Here is a 15,638-nt window from a genome sequence, read left to right as displayed (position 1 = left end):
ATTTCTACCCTCTTTTATTTTCAATCCACTTACATTTCTGGAAAATTCCATTGATGTGTTGAAGGCACCTGTAAGTCAGGTGAGTAAGTTGAGGCGGCAGTGTTCTGGGCTCTTTTGTGCCTCCTTTATGAGCTGGCGGAAGCAGAATGGACCGAGTTGCTCTCCTACGCAAAGTTCTGCTTTCCTGCTGTTTCTCTCCATTCCTGGTATTTCTTGCAAGAAAGAGAGGGAGAGAGGTGCATATACAGGAGGAGAGTACATGACCATCCCTCTCTCGCTCTCGCTCTCGAGAGTGCCCCTTTTATTCATCCGTGCTCCCAGGGCCTGACTCCACCCACCAGACTTTACGAGTGTGGACACATCTTTTCCTTTTTCTTCCTCCGTCATAATCTTGGACTTGCCTAGCTGGACCGGAGGCCACGTAGACGCACAACGGCTCCCTGGGAACGCGGGGTGATCAAAAACTCTGTTCCACTTGCAGAGAAGCTCTCTGTTCACCTTAAATGAAGGAACTCTCCAAGCCAGGCCGCGGGTGGACAACCGTGCGCTAGACTGCATCGAAGTCATTCATCGAGCTTCTTACTAACGAACCAACTGATGCTTCTCCTTCCCTATCACCAACCCCTATCACCTAGGCTCTCCTGCAAATGATGTCTGTGAATTTTTAAATTTATAAGTAATACTTTTTTTAAAAAACAAAACTATAGTATAATGTATTTGATCCTCTTCCCCTTAAATGTGTTGTGTGCTTTAGGGAGTGGTTTTGCTGGCCTTTATCTCTTTCTGTGTTTAGTTGTAAACCTCACCATGAGGCATGAGGTCCAGTCTACTGGATGAAGACTATTATCAGAAGCTCATATACAAATGTCTATATATAAAAGATGTTTTTTTATATATATATATATATATATATATATATATATATATATATAATATAAATATAAATCGCGCTTAACTGTTAAGCCACTGAGCACTGAGAAATACTGCAGCGCTTGTAGAGGAATAGTCCCTGTATTTGGGAATGCACATGCGAGGCACCCTGTATTGCCATGATTGGTCTAGTGTCTGCTGAGCCCAGTGCCGTGTGTGTGTGTACTTGCAAGAGAGCGAATGTGTTCTCAACCCCCCCCCCAAGTTCTTCGCATTTAATCAGAGTTCGGGGATTTAAACTTGCTGCGTCCCAATAGGACATCACACAAGGTTGAATGTCCACCCAACACAGTACCGTTATTGTGAAACCATACTGGAGATATTTGATCCACTCAGTGCGATAGTCTGCCCAGTCCGAGCCTGACCAGTTCTCTCCGTGATCTCACAAAGCCTGAGGTTTCTGCCGTTCCTTGCTAGGAAACTTTAAAATTAGATGAATACCTTCTTAGTGGTGTTAAGGTGGAAATGAATTTCAATTAGATAAATAATATTTTAGTGGTGTTAAGGTGGAAATTGACTGTCAGACGGTAATTGATTGTGATCAGACTTATTCCTGCAGATTGGTGTCTCCATAAGGCACCGTCTGATTTTGAGGCACAGGCCCGATGTTTTAAAATGATTTTCAAATGCTCGTTAAATCAGTTTTCACTGCAAAATGTCTTCCCAGGTGTTCTGTGCGCATTCAATGTTGCGCCAAATAAGTTCTTCCCAGCCAGTATCGGCGATAAAGGAAGAGTGTACATTATGGACTGTACTGTACATGATTATAAGTAAGAAGTGGGTTTTTATTTTCAGATATTTGCCAAAGAAAAGTGAACATTCTCTTTAAGAAATTTGATGGTGCAGAAAGCCAGACAGGCCAGGTTGAACCTAGTCAGTGTGTCTGTTTTCAGGTAATAAATGCATTATATTAGCACAACTAATTATATATTTCTGATGGATTTCCACAGCCTGTACCTGCAGTTTGACATGGTGTACAAAGAGTTTTTAAAATGCCTATTTTAGAAAAACAATGTTTGCACCTTAAACCCAAGCCAAAATGTCACATTTTAAATGATTTGTTTTACCCAGACACACCTGTGTTAATCTCAGAACATTTGCTGTTATAAAACTACTGCATTGAAAAATAGTCTTTATTACAATTATGCATTGAGGGATGATGGGCTCATTTAAACATCCTTGCATGACGCACAGATGCGGTTTGATCCCGTTGCCTGCCTCTCCATTAAATGTCATTCCTGTCTTTTCTATGTACTTTAGAAGATGCCTCTATGAATCTCAAGTACCTATATTAGCTATAAAGCTTATGGTATAATACCCTTTTGTGCTAGAGTTGTCTCTTGAATGTAATGGATTTTGTACCTGTATTTTTCTAATTCCAATTCCAGTCTTTCTGTACGGGATGGCTTTGTATGGAGGAATTTTAGGGCTCCTTCCAACAGCGCAACAGTTTATAATAATTTCCAGTCATTACTGAGAGAGCTTGAGCTCCGTAGAGAGCTTTATAGCCTAGTCACCACATCATCTCTCATCATCCCAAAATCAGGCATCCAATCACCACCAGGAAATAGAGAATCCAGGGAAATAAACTGCAGCAATCGCAAAAATAGTTGCCAAACTCTGAAATCTTATTTATTTTCTAACTTTCCAACTTGTGTGAGTCTTAAAAACCCAGATGATGCACCCATTGGAAACCTTGGCACTGTTTTTCTGCTCTGTAATGTATGTCTGTTGGCTTGTTGAAGCAGTCTTCTGGAACGGTTGCACCTCTGTCTCCTCTAAAAGAGTGTGTACAATGTCTGTTTGACCTGATTGTTGTCACTTGTACTGTATGATGCCACGCTTGGATCCTGAGTGTTCAGCCCAGTTGTTGATGCAGCCTTGCCTTACTGAGCCCCTGTGTAGAAAGGGGTCCCTTTGCCATTGCCCTTCTTGAGGAGTCCTACGTCATAACACTGTCTGCTGACGCAAATATTATTCCTTTAACACCTATTAAAGTAAAATACGTTATATGTGTGTGTGTATATACGTGTGTGTGTATGTGTGTGTGTGTATATACGTGTGTGTATGTATGTGTGTATGTATGTATGTATGTATGTATATGTATGGATATATGTGTATATGTATGTATGTGTGATATATATATATATATATATATGTATGTATGTATGTGTGTGTGTGTATATAATATATATATATATATATAAATTTGTGTGTGTGTGTATATATAATATATATATATATATGTGTGTGTGTGTGTGTGTATATATATATATATATATATATAATATAGAAAGCATGTCTGTTTCTTTTTGTTTTTTTAAGGTCGTCTCAAAATGTGCACTTCTTGTACAGGCCAGCCGTGACATCTGCAGAAGACGAAATCAGTGGCAAAAATAATAATAAACTTGACTGTTGTTCAAAACAATAGGACAACGCACTTGAGAACATCTTGTGACCTCTATTTTTAAGACTGAAGTCAACTCAGATATTTTCTAGAAATTATGCAGAATGAGGACATGATGTAATGTGTTTCCCAGAATGGTCCCACCTTGGTGGAACTTTACTTCCATAATGACTAATGCAAAGTTATTGTTCCTCTCAGCTCTTCTGTAAATTAGTGGGACTGGAAGTTATTCTGGAAGCAGATGTTAATTTGATATGGATTGCTTGATGCGTTCATTTATCTGAAACAATAGTTCTGAATAGAAAGTTTACTATATAGGGAGAGAAAATAATTAAAGCAAATTAATTACACACCCATTTAGTGAAAGTAGCCTGGGTCAGAACCAGAGAGATGCAGTCGAGGGGAAACACAATCAATGCGGAAACCAGTCCAAAAAAATATAGTGCAAAAACACAGGCAGACAAATCCAACAAGGGGCAGGCATCGAGAGTAACGGAAAAACAACGCTCGCTATGCACAGGTAAACTGGAGGCAATACTCCGCGAAAGCACAGTCTTAGAGTGGCTTATATACATGGGAAATGTATGAGGATTTGATAAACTTGATGATTGGATGAGTCGCTCTCCTAGAGACTTCTAGCATGATGGGTATTGTAGTTTGTTCGGGTGTTGGGTAGCGTGACAACACAACTTGCAGTTTTGCATGGTGTGATTCAAAAGTGATTTTCTGTACTACACTTTTACTCTTACTCTCCAGGTGCAGGTGCTGCTGTTAGTGACCCCATGCCCTGCACTGTTTGAAAATAATGATACAGCTGAAGTTATTGTTGAGTGGAAAAAGGATGGGGACTCATTATGTAAAAAAAAAAATTACAAAGAAAAAGATATTCATTTAGTACTGCAAACATCAGTTGACATGTTCCTGGTCCGCTGACGTGAAGAACAAAGCTGTCGTTTCGTTGTCGTAATTGTGTTGCATGATGTGGTGCGCTAGCGAGCGGTGAGATTAACAGAGCAGTAGACAACCAGGAAAAGGAAAACTCCGAGCCTTGTGAGAGCAGTATGTTCACAGTCCGCTTAGCAGGTTTTCTGCCAGCTTTACTTTTATGTTCTGCTACGGCCTCAGGTAAAAATATTCATTCCTGCTACTGAACTGTCTTCACTGATGTCTCTGTACTCTCTGTCTTGTTCCATATTGTGGTCATACTTGTGAAAGGTTAATGAATAATCAATTTCAACTACACCAACACCTTTAAACATTAAACATCAGATTTTACAGAAGTGGTGAACCTGCCATTTAGTTTGTGATTTATCTGAAAGAAAGGAGATGTTTTGTTTTGCTCCTCTTAACTGAATACAGTTATTGTTTGCAACCAGTGGGATTACACATCTTGTATTTTGTATAAAAGTATAAGGATGTTTCTTCAGGCAACTCTACTCAAGTAGCTTATGTGTATTAAATTTTATGTAAACAAATTAAATGTGTAAAACCATGTAAAACATATGGCTTTAAAGGTTTGACTAGGCTAACGCCAACATTTGTATAGTGTGCCAAGTAAAGGTGTTGCAGAAAATTGTTTATTGAAAGTATTGTTGCAAAAGTCAAAAGACAAAACTCTTCCCACTGTGGTATTTTGTACTGATTCACTCTTTTACTCTCCAGGTGAAGACGCTGTTACAGTGACCCCGGGAGACACTGTCAGTCTACCATGCACTGCACTGTTTGAAAATAACGATACAGCTGAATTTGTTGTTGAGTGGAAAAAGGATGGGGACCCATTATGTAAAAACAAAATTAGAAAGAATAATACGGCAATTTATTACTGCAATCGTCAGTTCAGTATAAATCCAGAAACGTTTGGGCTGATTATAACAGGTGTTAACAGCAGCAACGCTGGTCTTTATAACTGCACATTGACCAAACTGATACCACCACCATCAGAAGACACATTTTCACTACTTCAGGTTAATGGTGAATATAATCCTCATATCTATGGCCATTCAGTAACTCGCTCTTATTTACATTCATAAATATATAGGCACTATGCTTGCACAGCTGATGAAGGCTCTCTGTGTCCGAAACTTCTTGCTTCTCTGGAAACTTTACATACTTCACTACAATTTGAATATACATGTCTCATAAAGGATAAAGGCTTTGTAATGTATGGCCCTGTATGGATACTGGTGTTTACCACTAACTTTCATCGTCTCCACTCTGCAGTTTCACCAGGTCTCTTCCTACAGCAGCTGAACAGCAGTGACGTCACATGTGTGGAGTTGTTCTGCACTCTGGACGGTTTGCGTCCAGAGCAGGTGAACTTCACTTGGACAAAAGCAGATGAGAAGCTTCCTCACTACCACAACACCAACATGAGCAGCACGCTGAAACTCTGCAAGCCAGACTGGTGGGATGGAGTCACACTGACCTGCCAAGCCAGCTACTCTCACAACTTCACAGTCTATAGGAAAAACATTACACTCACATGCAGAAATACAGGTCAGCCATCTACACAATCATAGCAATGTATAATATAACACTATACAGTGACAATGGTGGGTAATTGAGAAACATTACAGGACTCTTTAGAGCTATAGATAAAACAGTGTATATGGTCAATGATGGCTTAAAAAAAACTACAAAAATGAATAAAAATCTAGATTTAAATCCAGTTAAAACTCTTTTTAAATACAATTCTAGGTTCTTATGCTATGAATTTGAATTATTTGTAATACTAGTGTTAGTGTTAACTTCAAATGCATGAAATGTTGGTTGTTGCCTTTTAATCCTCATGATAAAACTTTAATATAAAAATCTATTTTGTGGTTGTGTTTGAGGATCATTCGCGATCCATAGGCCCTCTTTTGTGTGTTATGTCTTACATTTTGAGCTGGAAACCCATTGGCCCAGCATGTGTCTTTCTGTTTCTCCAGGTCCAGAAAATCTGTCCTGCTGTCCTACTGTCCATGTGTTGTTTTTCATCATTATTGCGTTTATATGGATATTGTCATACGTCTTTGCTCGTAAGCATAATTTCTCTCTCTGTTTAGTCAATCATTCTTGTGGATGCTATACAAGTGAAGGTTATTGTTTGATTGCTTGATAACGATTTGAGCATTCTTTTAAACACTCCTAACTGAAAAAAGGATATTACCAAAGTGCTTTCAGGAATCCCCCTTGTTGAACTTTTTAAAACGACTCACCTAGAAACACTAGCTAATGTATATTAGCTAAGAAGGTGGCATAGCAGTTATCAGACTGTGCATTTAGGGACTTTATGTAGTCCATTACAATGATGGGGGTTAAAAAAAAAAACACTGAGCAGAACTGCAGTTTTTTTCACTTGATTCTTGCCTAATATTGACTTGCTCCTGGGAACACGATTGCCCACAGTTTGTCACAACAAGGGAAGCATTCGGCATTATTTATTTCTAGAAAAGGAAGGCAGATCCCAAGCTAATGAACGAACAATAAAGGTTTAATAGAAAAGCTTCAGTGAATGACCAAACAGGCAGTTGGAGAAGCATAAAACCACTCAAGTATCTTTATTTCAATGAAATAATGGCTTAAGAAGTGACAGTGGCCTTTAAAAAAACAGCCTGAACCACTATAAAAAAAAAAGAAGCATATGTGAAATGTCGAACAAATAGCCTCCATCGGTATCATAACTGAAGTATGTGTAGAGTAGATGCCTTTTGTCACTCTCATCTGCAGTAACTGAGGGTAAGCAGAAGTAACATTGCTTTGAACTTCTCAGAACTCATGCATTTTGCTCAAGTCTGTGTAACTCAGTAAATGTAACTAGTTACTAGCCATCGCCAACCTCTGCAACCCAACAAATCTATCCTGGCTTTAACCTGGGATGGTGCGTATCAGGAGTGCTTCCATGGCATCTGTTTCTCTCTCTGTCTGTATGATGAGAAGGGCAAAAACTGATCCTGGACCAGCACTGAAGCCTGTTTTGCTGGCTGTGACAAGATTTATTTATTTTTGATGCCATTTGTAGAGTGTTTGGTGATTTGAGACGTGTTAACCACATCCTGCAGGTACGGCTGTGAGATCCCGTGTTGCATCCAAGCTACGACCTGCCGGCCTTCAACATGAAAGGAGGAGCGGATCTCAGATGATCACAACTTCTGGGTTAGAGGAAAGATAAGACACATGTATTTTCAGGTTTAGACATTTGTCAGCTTTTTGTCTTTTATTTGCATGCTTTATTTCTTAAACACACCTTACTATTATGGGATTTTAACAACACAGTATTTGTTTGCCTCTTAAACTTAGAACTGTCCATTAGGGGAATCTTGACTAAAATTACAAAGGTGCTTAACAATATAAACTATTTACTCTGTTACACTGTAATCTTCCATGTTTTTCATCATTACTTCTGTATAAAATAGTACAGTGTGTTGAATTATAACATGTAAATGAATAAATGTTTTTTTCTCTGGAAATGTACTTGTTACCTTAATTCTGTTTTAAAAGCAAAATAAAGCAATACACCACATATATGCTACTTCAAGTGATATTAGTGATTGCACATTGCAATCACCTGGGAAACCTTAGCAACAACTTGGTAACACCCTTGTACCAACCACCTGGGATACTAGAGCAACCACCTACCAAGACCATAGCAACCATAGCAGCCAGGGTGGTAAGACCCTGGCAAGCCCATGGGGTACCATAGAAACCACCAGGTAACACCCTAGCAATCACCTGGTGCTCCAGAGCGACATCACAGCAACACCATAGCAACCACGAGAGACTTCATAGCGACCGCCTAACAACTACGTAGGAATCGCTAAAACTGCGCGATAACTGCATTTTCTTCAAGCAATACACCATTCTAGTTTCAACTGCTGCTTGTTTAATTAGTAATTCAAAAAAGGAAACATCTGTGTAAAAGAACGATTTCTGCAGTGTTTCATATCAAATGGTTTGTAATATAAATGAGAAATAAGTGAAAGGAGATGAACTTCTTTAATTAAACGAGCACAGACACAAACACGTGTGTGTTCTGGGTTTGCAGCCTGGTTTGTAAATAACATTTATTCATGGTTTGTTATCATCTAATTGAAGTTACGCAATGCTGTGGTTTTATGTGCTGTTTTCCTTCAAAAGCAGAACCCAAGAAAAGTGGTACAGACAAAACTAGTTTAAGCAGTCTTCCAGATCTGCTTCTCTGTGTGTGTATTTTAAACAATGAAGGGTTCCCAGTGAATGTCCTACTAGAGCCGAATTCTTTCATCACATTGCTGCTTTTTTTCTTACCAAACTAGATATAAACAGTAATGTAGGTCGATTTATTGATCTTTTTTATTTAAAACATTGCATGAGGATGTTGCGGTGACATTGACATGTTCCTGGTCCGCTGACGTGAAGAACAAAGCTGTCGTTTCGTTGTCGTAATTGTGTTGCATGATGTGGTGCGCTAGCGAGCGGTGAGATTAACAGAGCAGTAGACAACCAGGAAAAGGAAAACTCCGAGCCTTGTGAGAGCAGTATGTTCACAGTCCGCTTAGCAGGTTTTCTGCAGCTTTACTTTTATGTTCTGCTACGGCCTCAGGTAAAATATTCATTCCTGCTACTGAACTGTCTTCACTGATGTCTCTGTACTCTCTGTCTTGTTCCATATTGTGGTCATACTTGTGAAAGGTTAATGAATAATCAATTTCAACTACACCAACACCTTTAAACATTAAACATCAGATTTTACAGAAGTGGTGAACCTGCCATTTAGTTTGTGATTTATCTGAAAGAAAGGAGATGTTTTGTTTTGCTCCTCTTAACTGAATACAGTTATTGTTTGCAACCAGTGGGATTACACATCTTGTATTTTGTATAAAAGTATAAGGATGTTTCTTCAGGCAACTCTACTCAAGTAGCTTATGTGTATTAAATTTTATGTAAACAAATTAAATGTGTAAAACCATGTAAAACATATGGCTTTAAAGGTTTGACTAGGCTAACGCCAACATTTGTATAGTGTGCCAAGTAAAGGTGTTGCAGAAAATTGTTTATTGAAAGTATTGTTGCAAAAGTCAAAAGACAAAACTCTTCCCACTGTGGTATTTTGTACTGATTCACTCTTTTACTCTCCAGGTGAAGACGCTGTTACAGTGACCCCGGGAGACACTGTCAGTCTACCATGCACTGCACTGTTTGAAAATAACGATACAGCTGAACTTGTTGTTGAGTGGAAAAAGGATAGGGACTCATTATGTAAAAACAAAATTAGAAAGAATAATACGGTAATTTATTACTGCAATCGTCAGTTCAGTATAAATCCAGAAACGTTTGGGCTGATTATAACAGGTGTTAACAGCAGCAACGCTGGTCTTTATAACTGCACATTGACCAAACTGATACCACCACCATCAGAAGATACATTTTCACTACTTCAGGTTAATGGTGAATATAATCCTCATATCTATGGCCATTCAGTAACTCGCTCTTATTTACATTCATAAATATATAGGCACTATGCTTGCACAGCTGATGAAGGACCTCGGTGTCCGAAACTTCTTGCTTCTCTGGAAACTTTACATACTTCACTACAATTTGAATATACATGTCTCATAAAGGATAAAGGCTTTGTAATGTATGGCCCTGTATGGATACTGGTGTTTACCACTAACTTTCATCGTCTCCACTCTGCAGTTTCACCAGGTCTCTTCCTACAGCAGCTGAACAGCAGTGACGTCACATGTGTGGAGTTGTTCTGCACTCTGGACGGTTTGCGTCCAGAGCAGGTGAACTTCACTTGGACAAAAGCAGATGAGAAGCTTCCTCACTACCACAACACCAACATGAGCAGCACGCTGAAACTCTGCAAGCCAGACTGGTGGGATGGAGTCACACTGACCTGCCAAGTCAGCTACTCTCACAACTTCACAGTCTATAGGAAAAACATTACACTCACATGCAGAAATACAGGTCAGCCATCTACACAATCACCCCTTCCTGAATAACTGCGCTGTTTTCTGTTTATACATATTTATTTTGTATAAGTTCTCTAATTGATGGTGCATGAATCTTCATGTTCAGGAACGTCACCTCCAGTCATATCTGTCTTCATAACTCTGGGTACTTGCTTGGTCTCACTGGTTTCTGTTTGCATGTAAGGCCTTTGCTTTTCCAAACTGTATGTTTCTCCCCAACCGTCCTGATTTGCAATAATGACTGCAGCTTTTTCCCCATAAACAAGACCAACTGCATGTGAAAACCCATGAAGTAACCACAGAGGCAGAGAACATACCCAGAGTAGGACCATGCTGGGCCCTCAGACATCTACTTCATGAAAGCACACAATCTTTAAGCATCTGTAACCTTTCATCTCTATAGAAGGTTTACTCAAAGGGGAGCAGTTTAACCCACCTTGAACAAAGAAAGCAGCAGTGTCAGCGCTGAGAGGGAACAGAATTTTTAGTTGTACCAGTAATCCTAGTTTGATGCCTGAGTACCAGAAAAGAAATTTGAACTCATTTGTCATCACAACAGAACAGTGGATGCAGAAAAAAAAACAAAATGCAATGCAGAGAGGTAGTGTAACTTGGGGGAGGAGTTCCTGAGCAAGAACAGCTTTGTGGCATTTAATAAACCACCACATTCAGATGCAGAGAGAGGGTCTCAGTACAGCAGTCTGGCATTTGGTAGTGTTGCCCTAATTCTGTTCTATACACCTTCAGTTTATGCCCACACGGAAACAGAATATACCGGACGTGAATTGCTATGATTACCAGGTTAGGATACCGTAATGAGTACACCAGTGTCCAGTTCATGGCTACGCTTTGTGTGTTGTTAGGAGGCTGCAAGGACTACAGGGTGGTGGTCATCTCTGCCAGTAGTGCATGTTTGGGCCTGCTCCTCATTCTCCTTCTCAGTGTGGCTGTGTATAAAAGTGAGTGTCTAAATGGCTCCTGTACTGGGGCAGTTCAATTTAAGCCATTTGAGTCTGTAGAGGGTATTTGTGACACAGTAAATTACAGATTCACTGGAGATTAAAAATAAATTCAAAGAGGAAACTGACCCCACCCCACCCCCATTGACACCTCACGCTAACATCTTCCTTCCATAGATGTATTTATAGATGTCTGATCTGGTCACAGTGTAACATTTTTAGCTTTCACATCAGCAGTTACTGATAAAATGCATCACATATGACCTCCTTCCCTGCCTCCCTTCCTCCTTCCCCTCTCTCTCTCCCTCCCTCCCACTTCTTTCTCCCTTTCTCTCTCTCCCTCTCTCTCCTCCTTACTTCATGGAGGGAAGGTCAAATGTATCATTTCATATCCACTTTCAAACTTTTCCACTCCTGCTTTATATAATTAATTTTATTTAAAGTAGTAAAAAAAAGTAGTCATGAAATATTCTGAGAATATTTGGATATTTATTAATTTTCTCTTTTAAAGACTCCACTAGATGGCAACAGAGGATTATGCTCAGCTGATTATTCAATTCACCTGCAAATTGTGAGACAACTTTACATGATCTGTGCCTGAACTTTCACTCTAATGTAAATGCCGGGTTTCTCCGTCTGTGTGTCTGCTGTTTGTCCGTGTGAATGAGAAGGTAAGAAGAGAAAAGAGACAAATGAAAACATATTCTTCAATAATAAAATCTACGAGAACTTCAATTTCTTCAGTGCCAGACCTAATGCTGAGCCCCACAATGATTCAAGTGTCAGAACTGCCGGTAGGCCTAACCTACGGAGAGGCCCGTTGACTGGAGAGGAGTGCATCTATGAGAACTAACAATATCTCATGTCTCGCTTTTACAAAACAAGCCTGAGTTACATATATTGTAGTATATAGTGTCAGTGACACTATGAACTCCTCTCTATCTTCAGTGCAAGAAGAATGTGTTTTTAAATGGGCCTAAACTAACTGCTCTATTTCTCTACTGTGGTTGTATCACTTATAAATAAATTACAAAGAATTTGTAAATTTGTGCTTTGCCCTAGTATCTCCACATCCACAGGCAAGAGCTCTTTACAGCTGAGCAGTAACTGTAAAAGCAGACCACAGTGTAGCCTCTCAGAAAGAATTGTGAAGCTGCAGTCTCCAGTCTGGGTTGATGTAGGTATCAGTAATCACATTTGGGTCATTCACAAGAAGCAGAGGAACAACATGAAAAAAATAGCTGTTACTGATTTAACAGCTAACAGTGTTCACAGAAACAAATTATACACTTATTCAACTACTCTGTATACTGATCAGCCGTGGCATTAAAACCACTTAACTAAAATGGCATAGATCCCCCTCATGCCACTGAAACAACTCTGACTCATTGAGGTATAGATACCACAAGACCTCTGAAGGTGTCATGTGGTATTTAGCACCAAGACATAAGCAGCATATGTCCTGCACGTTGCATAGTCAGAAGAATGACAGCATTAAAAAAAAAAACCTTCTACTGATTTAACCATTAATAATGTTTACAGAAACACATATATACTTTTCATGATATATTGCTGAACTATTTTGTATACAAAAAAAGAGTAAAACCTAAAACTGTTGTAATACATTATTTAGTTCAGACTCATCCACTGCAGGACATGTGCTCACCCAGCATTTATCCTGTTGACAAGGAGAGAAGATCACTTCCTTGTAGAGAGGTTTTCTGGTTTAATACAGCTGAACCTTTCACTGCTGGTTCAAGAGTCCAGAGCTGTCAGTAAGGGATTTCCTTTCTCAGACCATATATTTTAACGAGAGCTATGAGGATGTATAGACAGTGTAGCTGAAAATAAATATTTGAGATTTAAGACTTTAAGATTTAAATATACCGGATTGTAGAAACTCTAAAGTATGGAATGGAGATTAGTGACAACAAATATATCTGTCTTTAAATACATAAATATTTATGCTTCAATATATACTTTAGAATGAAACCAGTACACACCCATCAGTGCCTTATCGATAAATTCATTTAGACATTTATTTCATTATTATACAGCACCAGTGTTGTTTATTCCTTGCCGTAGGTGTTTGAAGTGTGAATGTATTTGGAAATGACATTTGCCCAATCTAAATGTTTAGCCTTCTTTGGACTTGCAGCCCTGTGGAAATATGGTGCACATAGCCAAGAAACCTCACAGGACCGGAGGGTTGTCTAATCCTGCTGGGGGGCAGTGCACTTTGTGTGAACCTCCAGAGAGCCCGCGTAAGACGCAGGCTCCGGCGGAGACTTGCAGAGTTAGATGAACATGGATGTGACCACATAAATGAAAAAAAAAGCATGATTTTGATCACTGGTGCAAATTATATCTAACCTTTATTGCAAATATCTTAGACGGTGTCACATCAACTGTGCTACTTTTTGCATGAACACTGTATTCATGAAGTTTTTTCAGTCTGGGTTCCGACCCCATCATGCTACTGAAACAGCATTAATTAGAGTTGGCAATGATCTGCACCTGTCATTTGGCAGTCAGTGTACTGCTATTCTCATGCTCTCAGACCTGACTTAATATTCTCTGCACATTTCCACTTGGTAAGGTAATTTTTAGCATGGTATTAGTTTTCACTGACGTGCTGATTACTTGTAACAGTATGTATGAGGTATGCAAACTGTGCCATTAGTCTAAATAAATCAGAGGAATATGTCAAAGACAACAAATGCTGTATGACAAATAACATTCTGCTTTGAATTCCAGCAAAACTGTGCTTCTATCATGGCAGTGATCACGGCCAAGGCAGTGATAAACAAACATTCTAAATTTGTTCACAATCATGTTGGTTTCTGTTATTTCAAGCACAGCTGTAAAAAGTCCTTGTGTATTCTTTGATTCAGATCTCCCCTTCAGAGTTCTCATTTGCATCATCACAAATCCTCATTCTGTCACTTCACTAATATTTCCAAAATGTGAAATAAACTCTCCTTAAAGGATGCTGAGAAGCTGGTCCATGCTTTCATTACCTCTAGTCTGGACTATTGTAACACTCTTCTGGCTGGACGATCTAATAATTCACTAAACAAGTGCCAGCTGGTTCAAACTGCAGTAGCTAGCGTGCTCACTAGAACCTGAAAATCTAAACATTTTACTCCAATTCACTCATCTCTGCACTGATGTTAACAGTGTTTTGATGGTGATAGATTTTTTTTTATACATGAATAATTAATAAAACACTAAATTGGCTTATGTTGTATTGTTACTGTTTGTTTGTTTGTTTGTTTTTCATGCATTAGTCCCGAAAGGAGTAACTTACGAATGGTGGGTTGTTGAGTGGAAAACAAATGGAGACTCAGGCTGCTTTGCATATCATTTACAAGAGAACAAACTACCAACCATCACTCCAAACCTTGATTCAGTATATGCAGGCATTTTTGTCTGATTATAACAGGTGTTTCCATTGGCGATACTGGTCTTTATAACTGCACAGTGACCAGAATAATATCACGTCTATCAGTTGCTAAATTTTCAATACCTGAGCTTCATGTTACTGTTGATTATAATATTCACACTTTTTTGTGTGATTGTACTTACAATAAAACATAAAAAAAAAAAAATCTCATTAATACTGCTCTTTTAGCTTTGTAGCATATATTTGCCTAAATAAAGGCTGATATTCCTTGCTATTGCTATTTCCCCCTTCTTTATGCTAAACTTCCAGCATGTCTCAGTCTGCAGTGGTTGAACAGCAGTAAGCCCTCCTGCCTGTATAAATGTGAATATTCAGAGTCCAGCGCCTCCTGTCTGTAACGTGGTGGAACTGCTGCTCTACTGCCATCCAACGTCTCAAGTTTTTCCCCTCTTGCTCTCAGGGTTTTTTCTTTGACACTGTTGCCTTACATGTAAATGTAAGTGTTGTGGAAAGCACCATACAAATAAATGTGAATCAGTATTATTTCTGGCACACTTTGGCATTATCCGTGTTACTGCAGTAAATTTAGTTCACTGCAGAGTTCACTAGAAATTGTAACTTTTCCACCATCCCCAGATTGACACCTCATGCTTAAATGTCCTTCTGGATAATTATTTATAATATAATCTAATATTCTCTCTCTCTCTCTCTCTCTCTCTCTCTCTCTCTCTCCCTCCCTCTCCCTCTCTCTCTCTCTCTCTCTCTCTCTCTCTCTCTCTCCCTCTCTCTCTCTCCCTCTCTCTCCCTCTCTCTCCCTCTCTCTCTCCAAACACAAAGCCAAACACTGTTATCTGTCAGAATGATTGCCACCCTCTAGCGCTAACCTCCATCATAAGCAAGTGCCTTGAGAGGCTAGTTAGATAATTCATCTGTACCTCATTTCCTGCCAGTTCCTGACACTTCAGTTTGCTTACAAACAGAAGAGATCCACTGATGAT

At 39.2% G+C, this 15,638-nt stretch overlaps 2 protein-coding genes across 3 annotated transcripts; both read left to right on the top strand.

Annotated features, from left to right (window-relative positions):
• Positions 1–4,282: 4,282 nt before the first annotated feature.
• On the top strand, positions 4,283–7,752 carry LOC118242843. Of its 2 annotated transcripts, none has more exons than XR_004777081.1 (5): positions 4,283–4,462; positions 5,000–5,034; positions 5,558–5,833; positions 6,268–6,357; positions 7,381–7,752. XR_004777081.1 is itself a non-coding variant. In XM_035535746.1 (5 exons), exons 1-5 carry the CDS (start codon positions 4,399–4,401, stop codon positions 7,488–7,490), a joined length of 849 nt encoding a protein of 282 aa, XP_035391639.1. In that variant the 5' UTR covers positions 4,283–4,398; the 3' UTR covers positions 7,491–7,752. The 2 variants fall into 2 exon arrangements, 1 of the variants encoding a protein (XP_035391639.1); XM_035535746.1 differs by having other exon boundaries at positions 5,000–5,308.
• A 1,003-nt stretch (positions 7,753–8,755) lies between these two features.
• Positions 8,756–14,442, top strand: LOC118242851. Its single transcript, XM_035535768.1, has 6 exons — positions 8,756–8,775; positions 8,860–8,900; positions 9,437–9,745; positions 9,995–10,270; positions 11,139–11,234; positions 11,906–14,442. Exons 1-6 carry the CDS (start codon positions 8,756–8,758, stop codon positions 12,085–12,087), a joined length of 924 nt encoding a protein of 307 aa, XP_035391661.1. The 3' UTR covers positions 12,088–14,442.
• The last annotated feature ends 1,196 nt before the right edge of the window (positions 14,443–15,638 follow it).

This window comes from Electrophorus electricus, chromosome 17 (assembly GCF_013358815.1).
Source record: "Electrophorus electricus isolate fEleEle1 chromosome 17, fEleEle1.pri, whole genome shotgun sequence".
Classification (NCBI taxonomy): Eukaryota; Metazoa; Chordata; class Actinopteri; order Gymnotiformes; family Gymnotidae; genus Electrophorus; species Electrophorus electricus.
This window is presented reverse-complemented; position numbering and strand designations above follow the sequence as displayed.

Coding starts and splice junctions, on each gene's coding strand:
- LOC118242843 (XM_035535746.1), top strand. CDS start 4,399: ATGTTCACAGTCCGCTTAGCAGGTTTTCTGCCAGCTTTACTTTTATGT. Junction 5,309..5,557: donor TTCACTACTTCAGGTTAATG/GTGAATATAATC, acceptor TCCACTCTGCAG/TTTCACCAGGTCTCTTCCTA. Junction 5,834..6,267: donor ACTCACATGCAGAAATACAG/GTCAGCCATCTA, acceptor CTGTTTCTCCAG/GTCCAGAAAATCTGTCCTGC.
- LOC118242851 (XM_035535768.1), top strand. CDS start 8,756: ATGTGGTGCGCTAGCGAGCG. Junction 8,776..8,859: donor ATGTGGTGCGCTAGCGAGCG/GTGAGATTAACA, acceptor TCCGCTTAGCAG/GTTTTCTGCAGCTTTACTTT. Junction 8,901..9,436: donor ATGTTCTGCTACGGCCTCAG/GTAAAATATTCA, acceptor TTTACTCTCCAG/GTGAAGACGCTGTTACAGTG.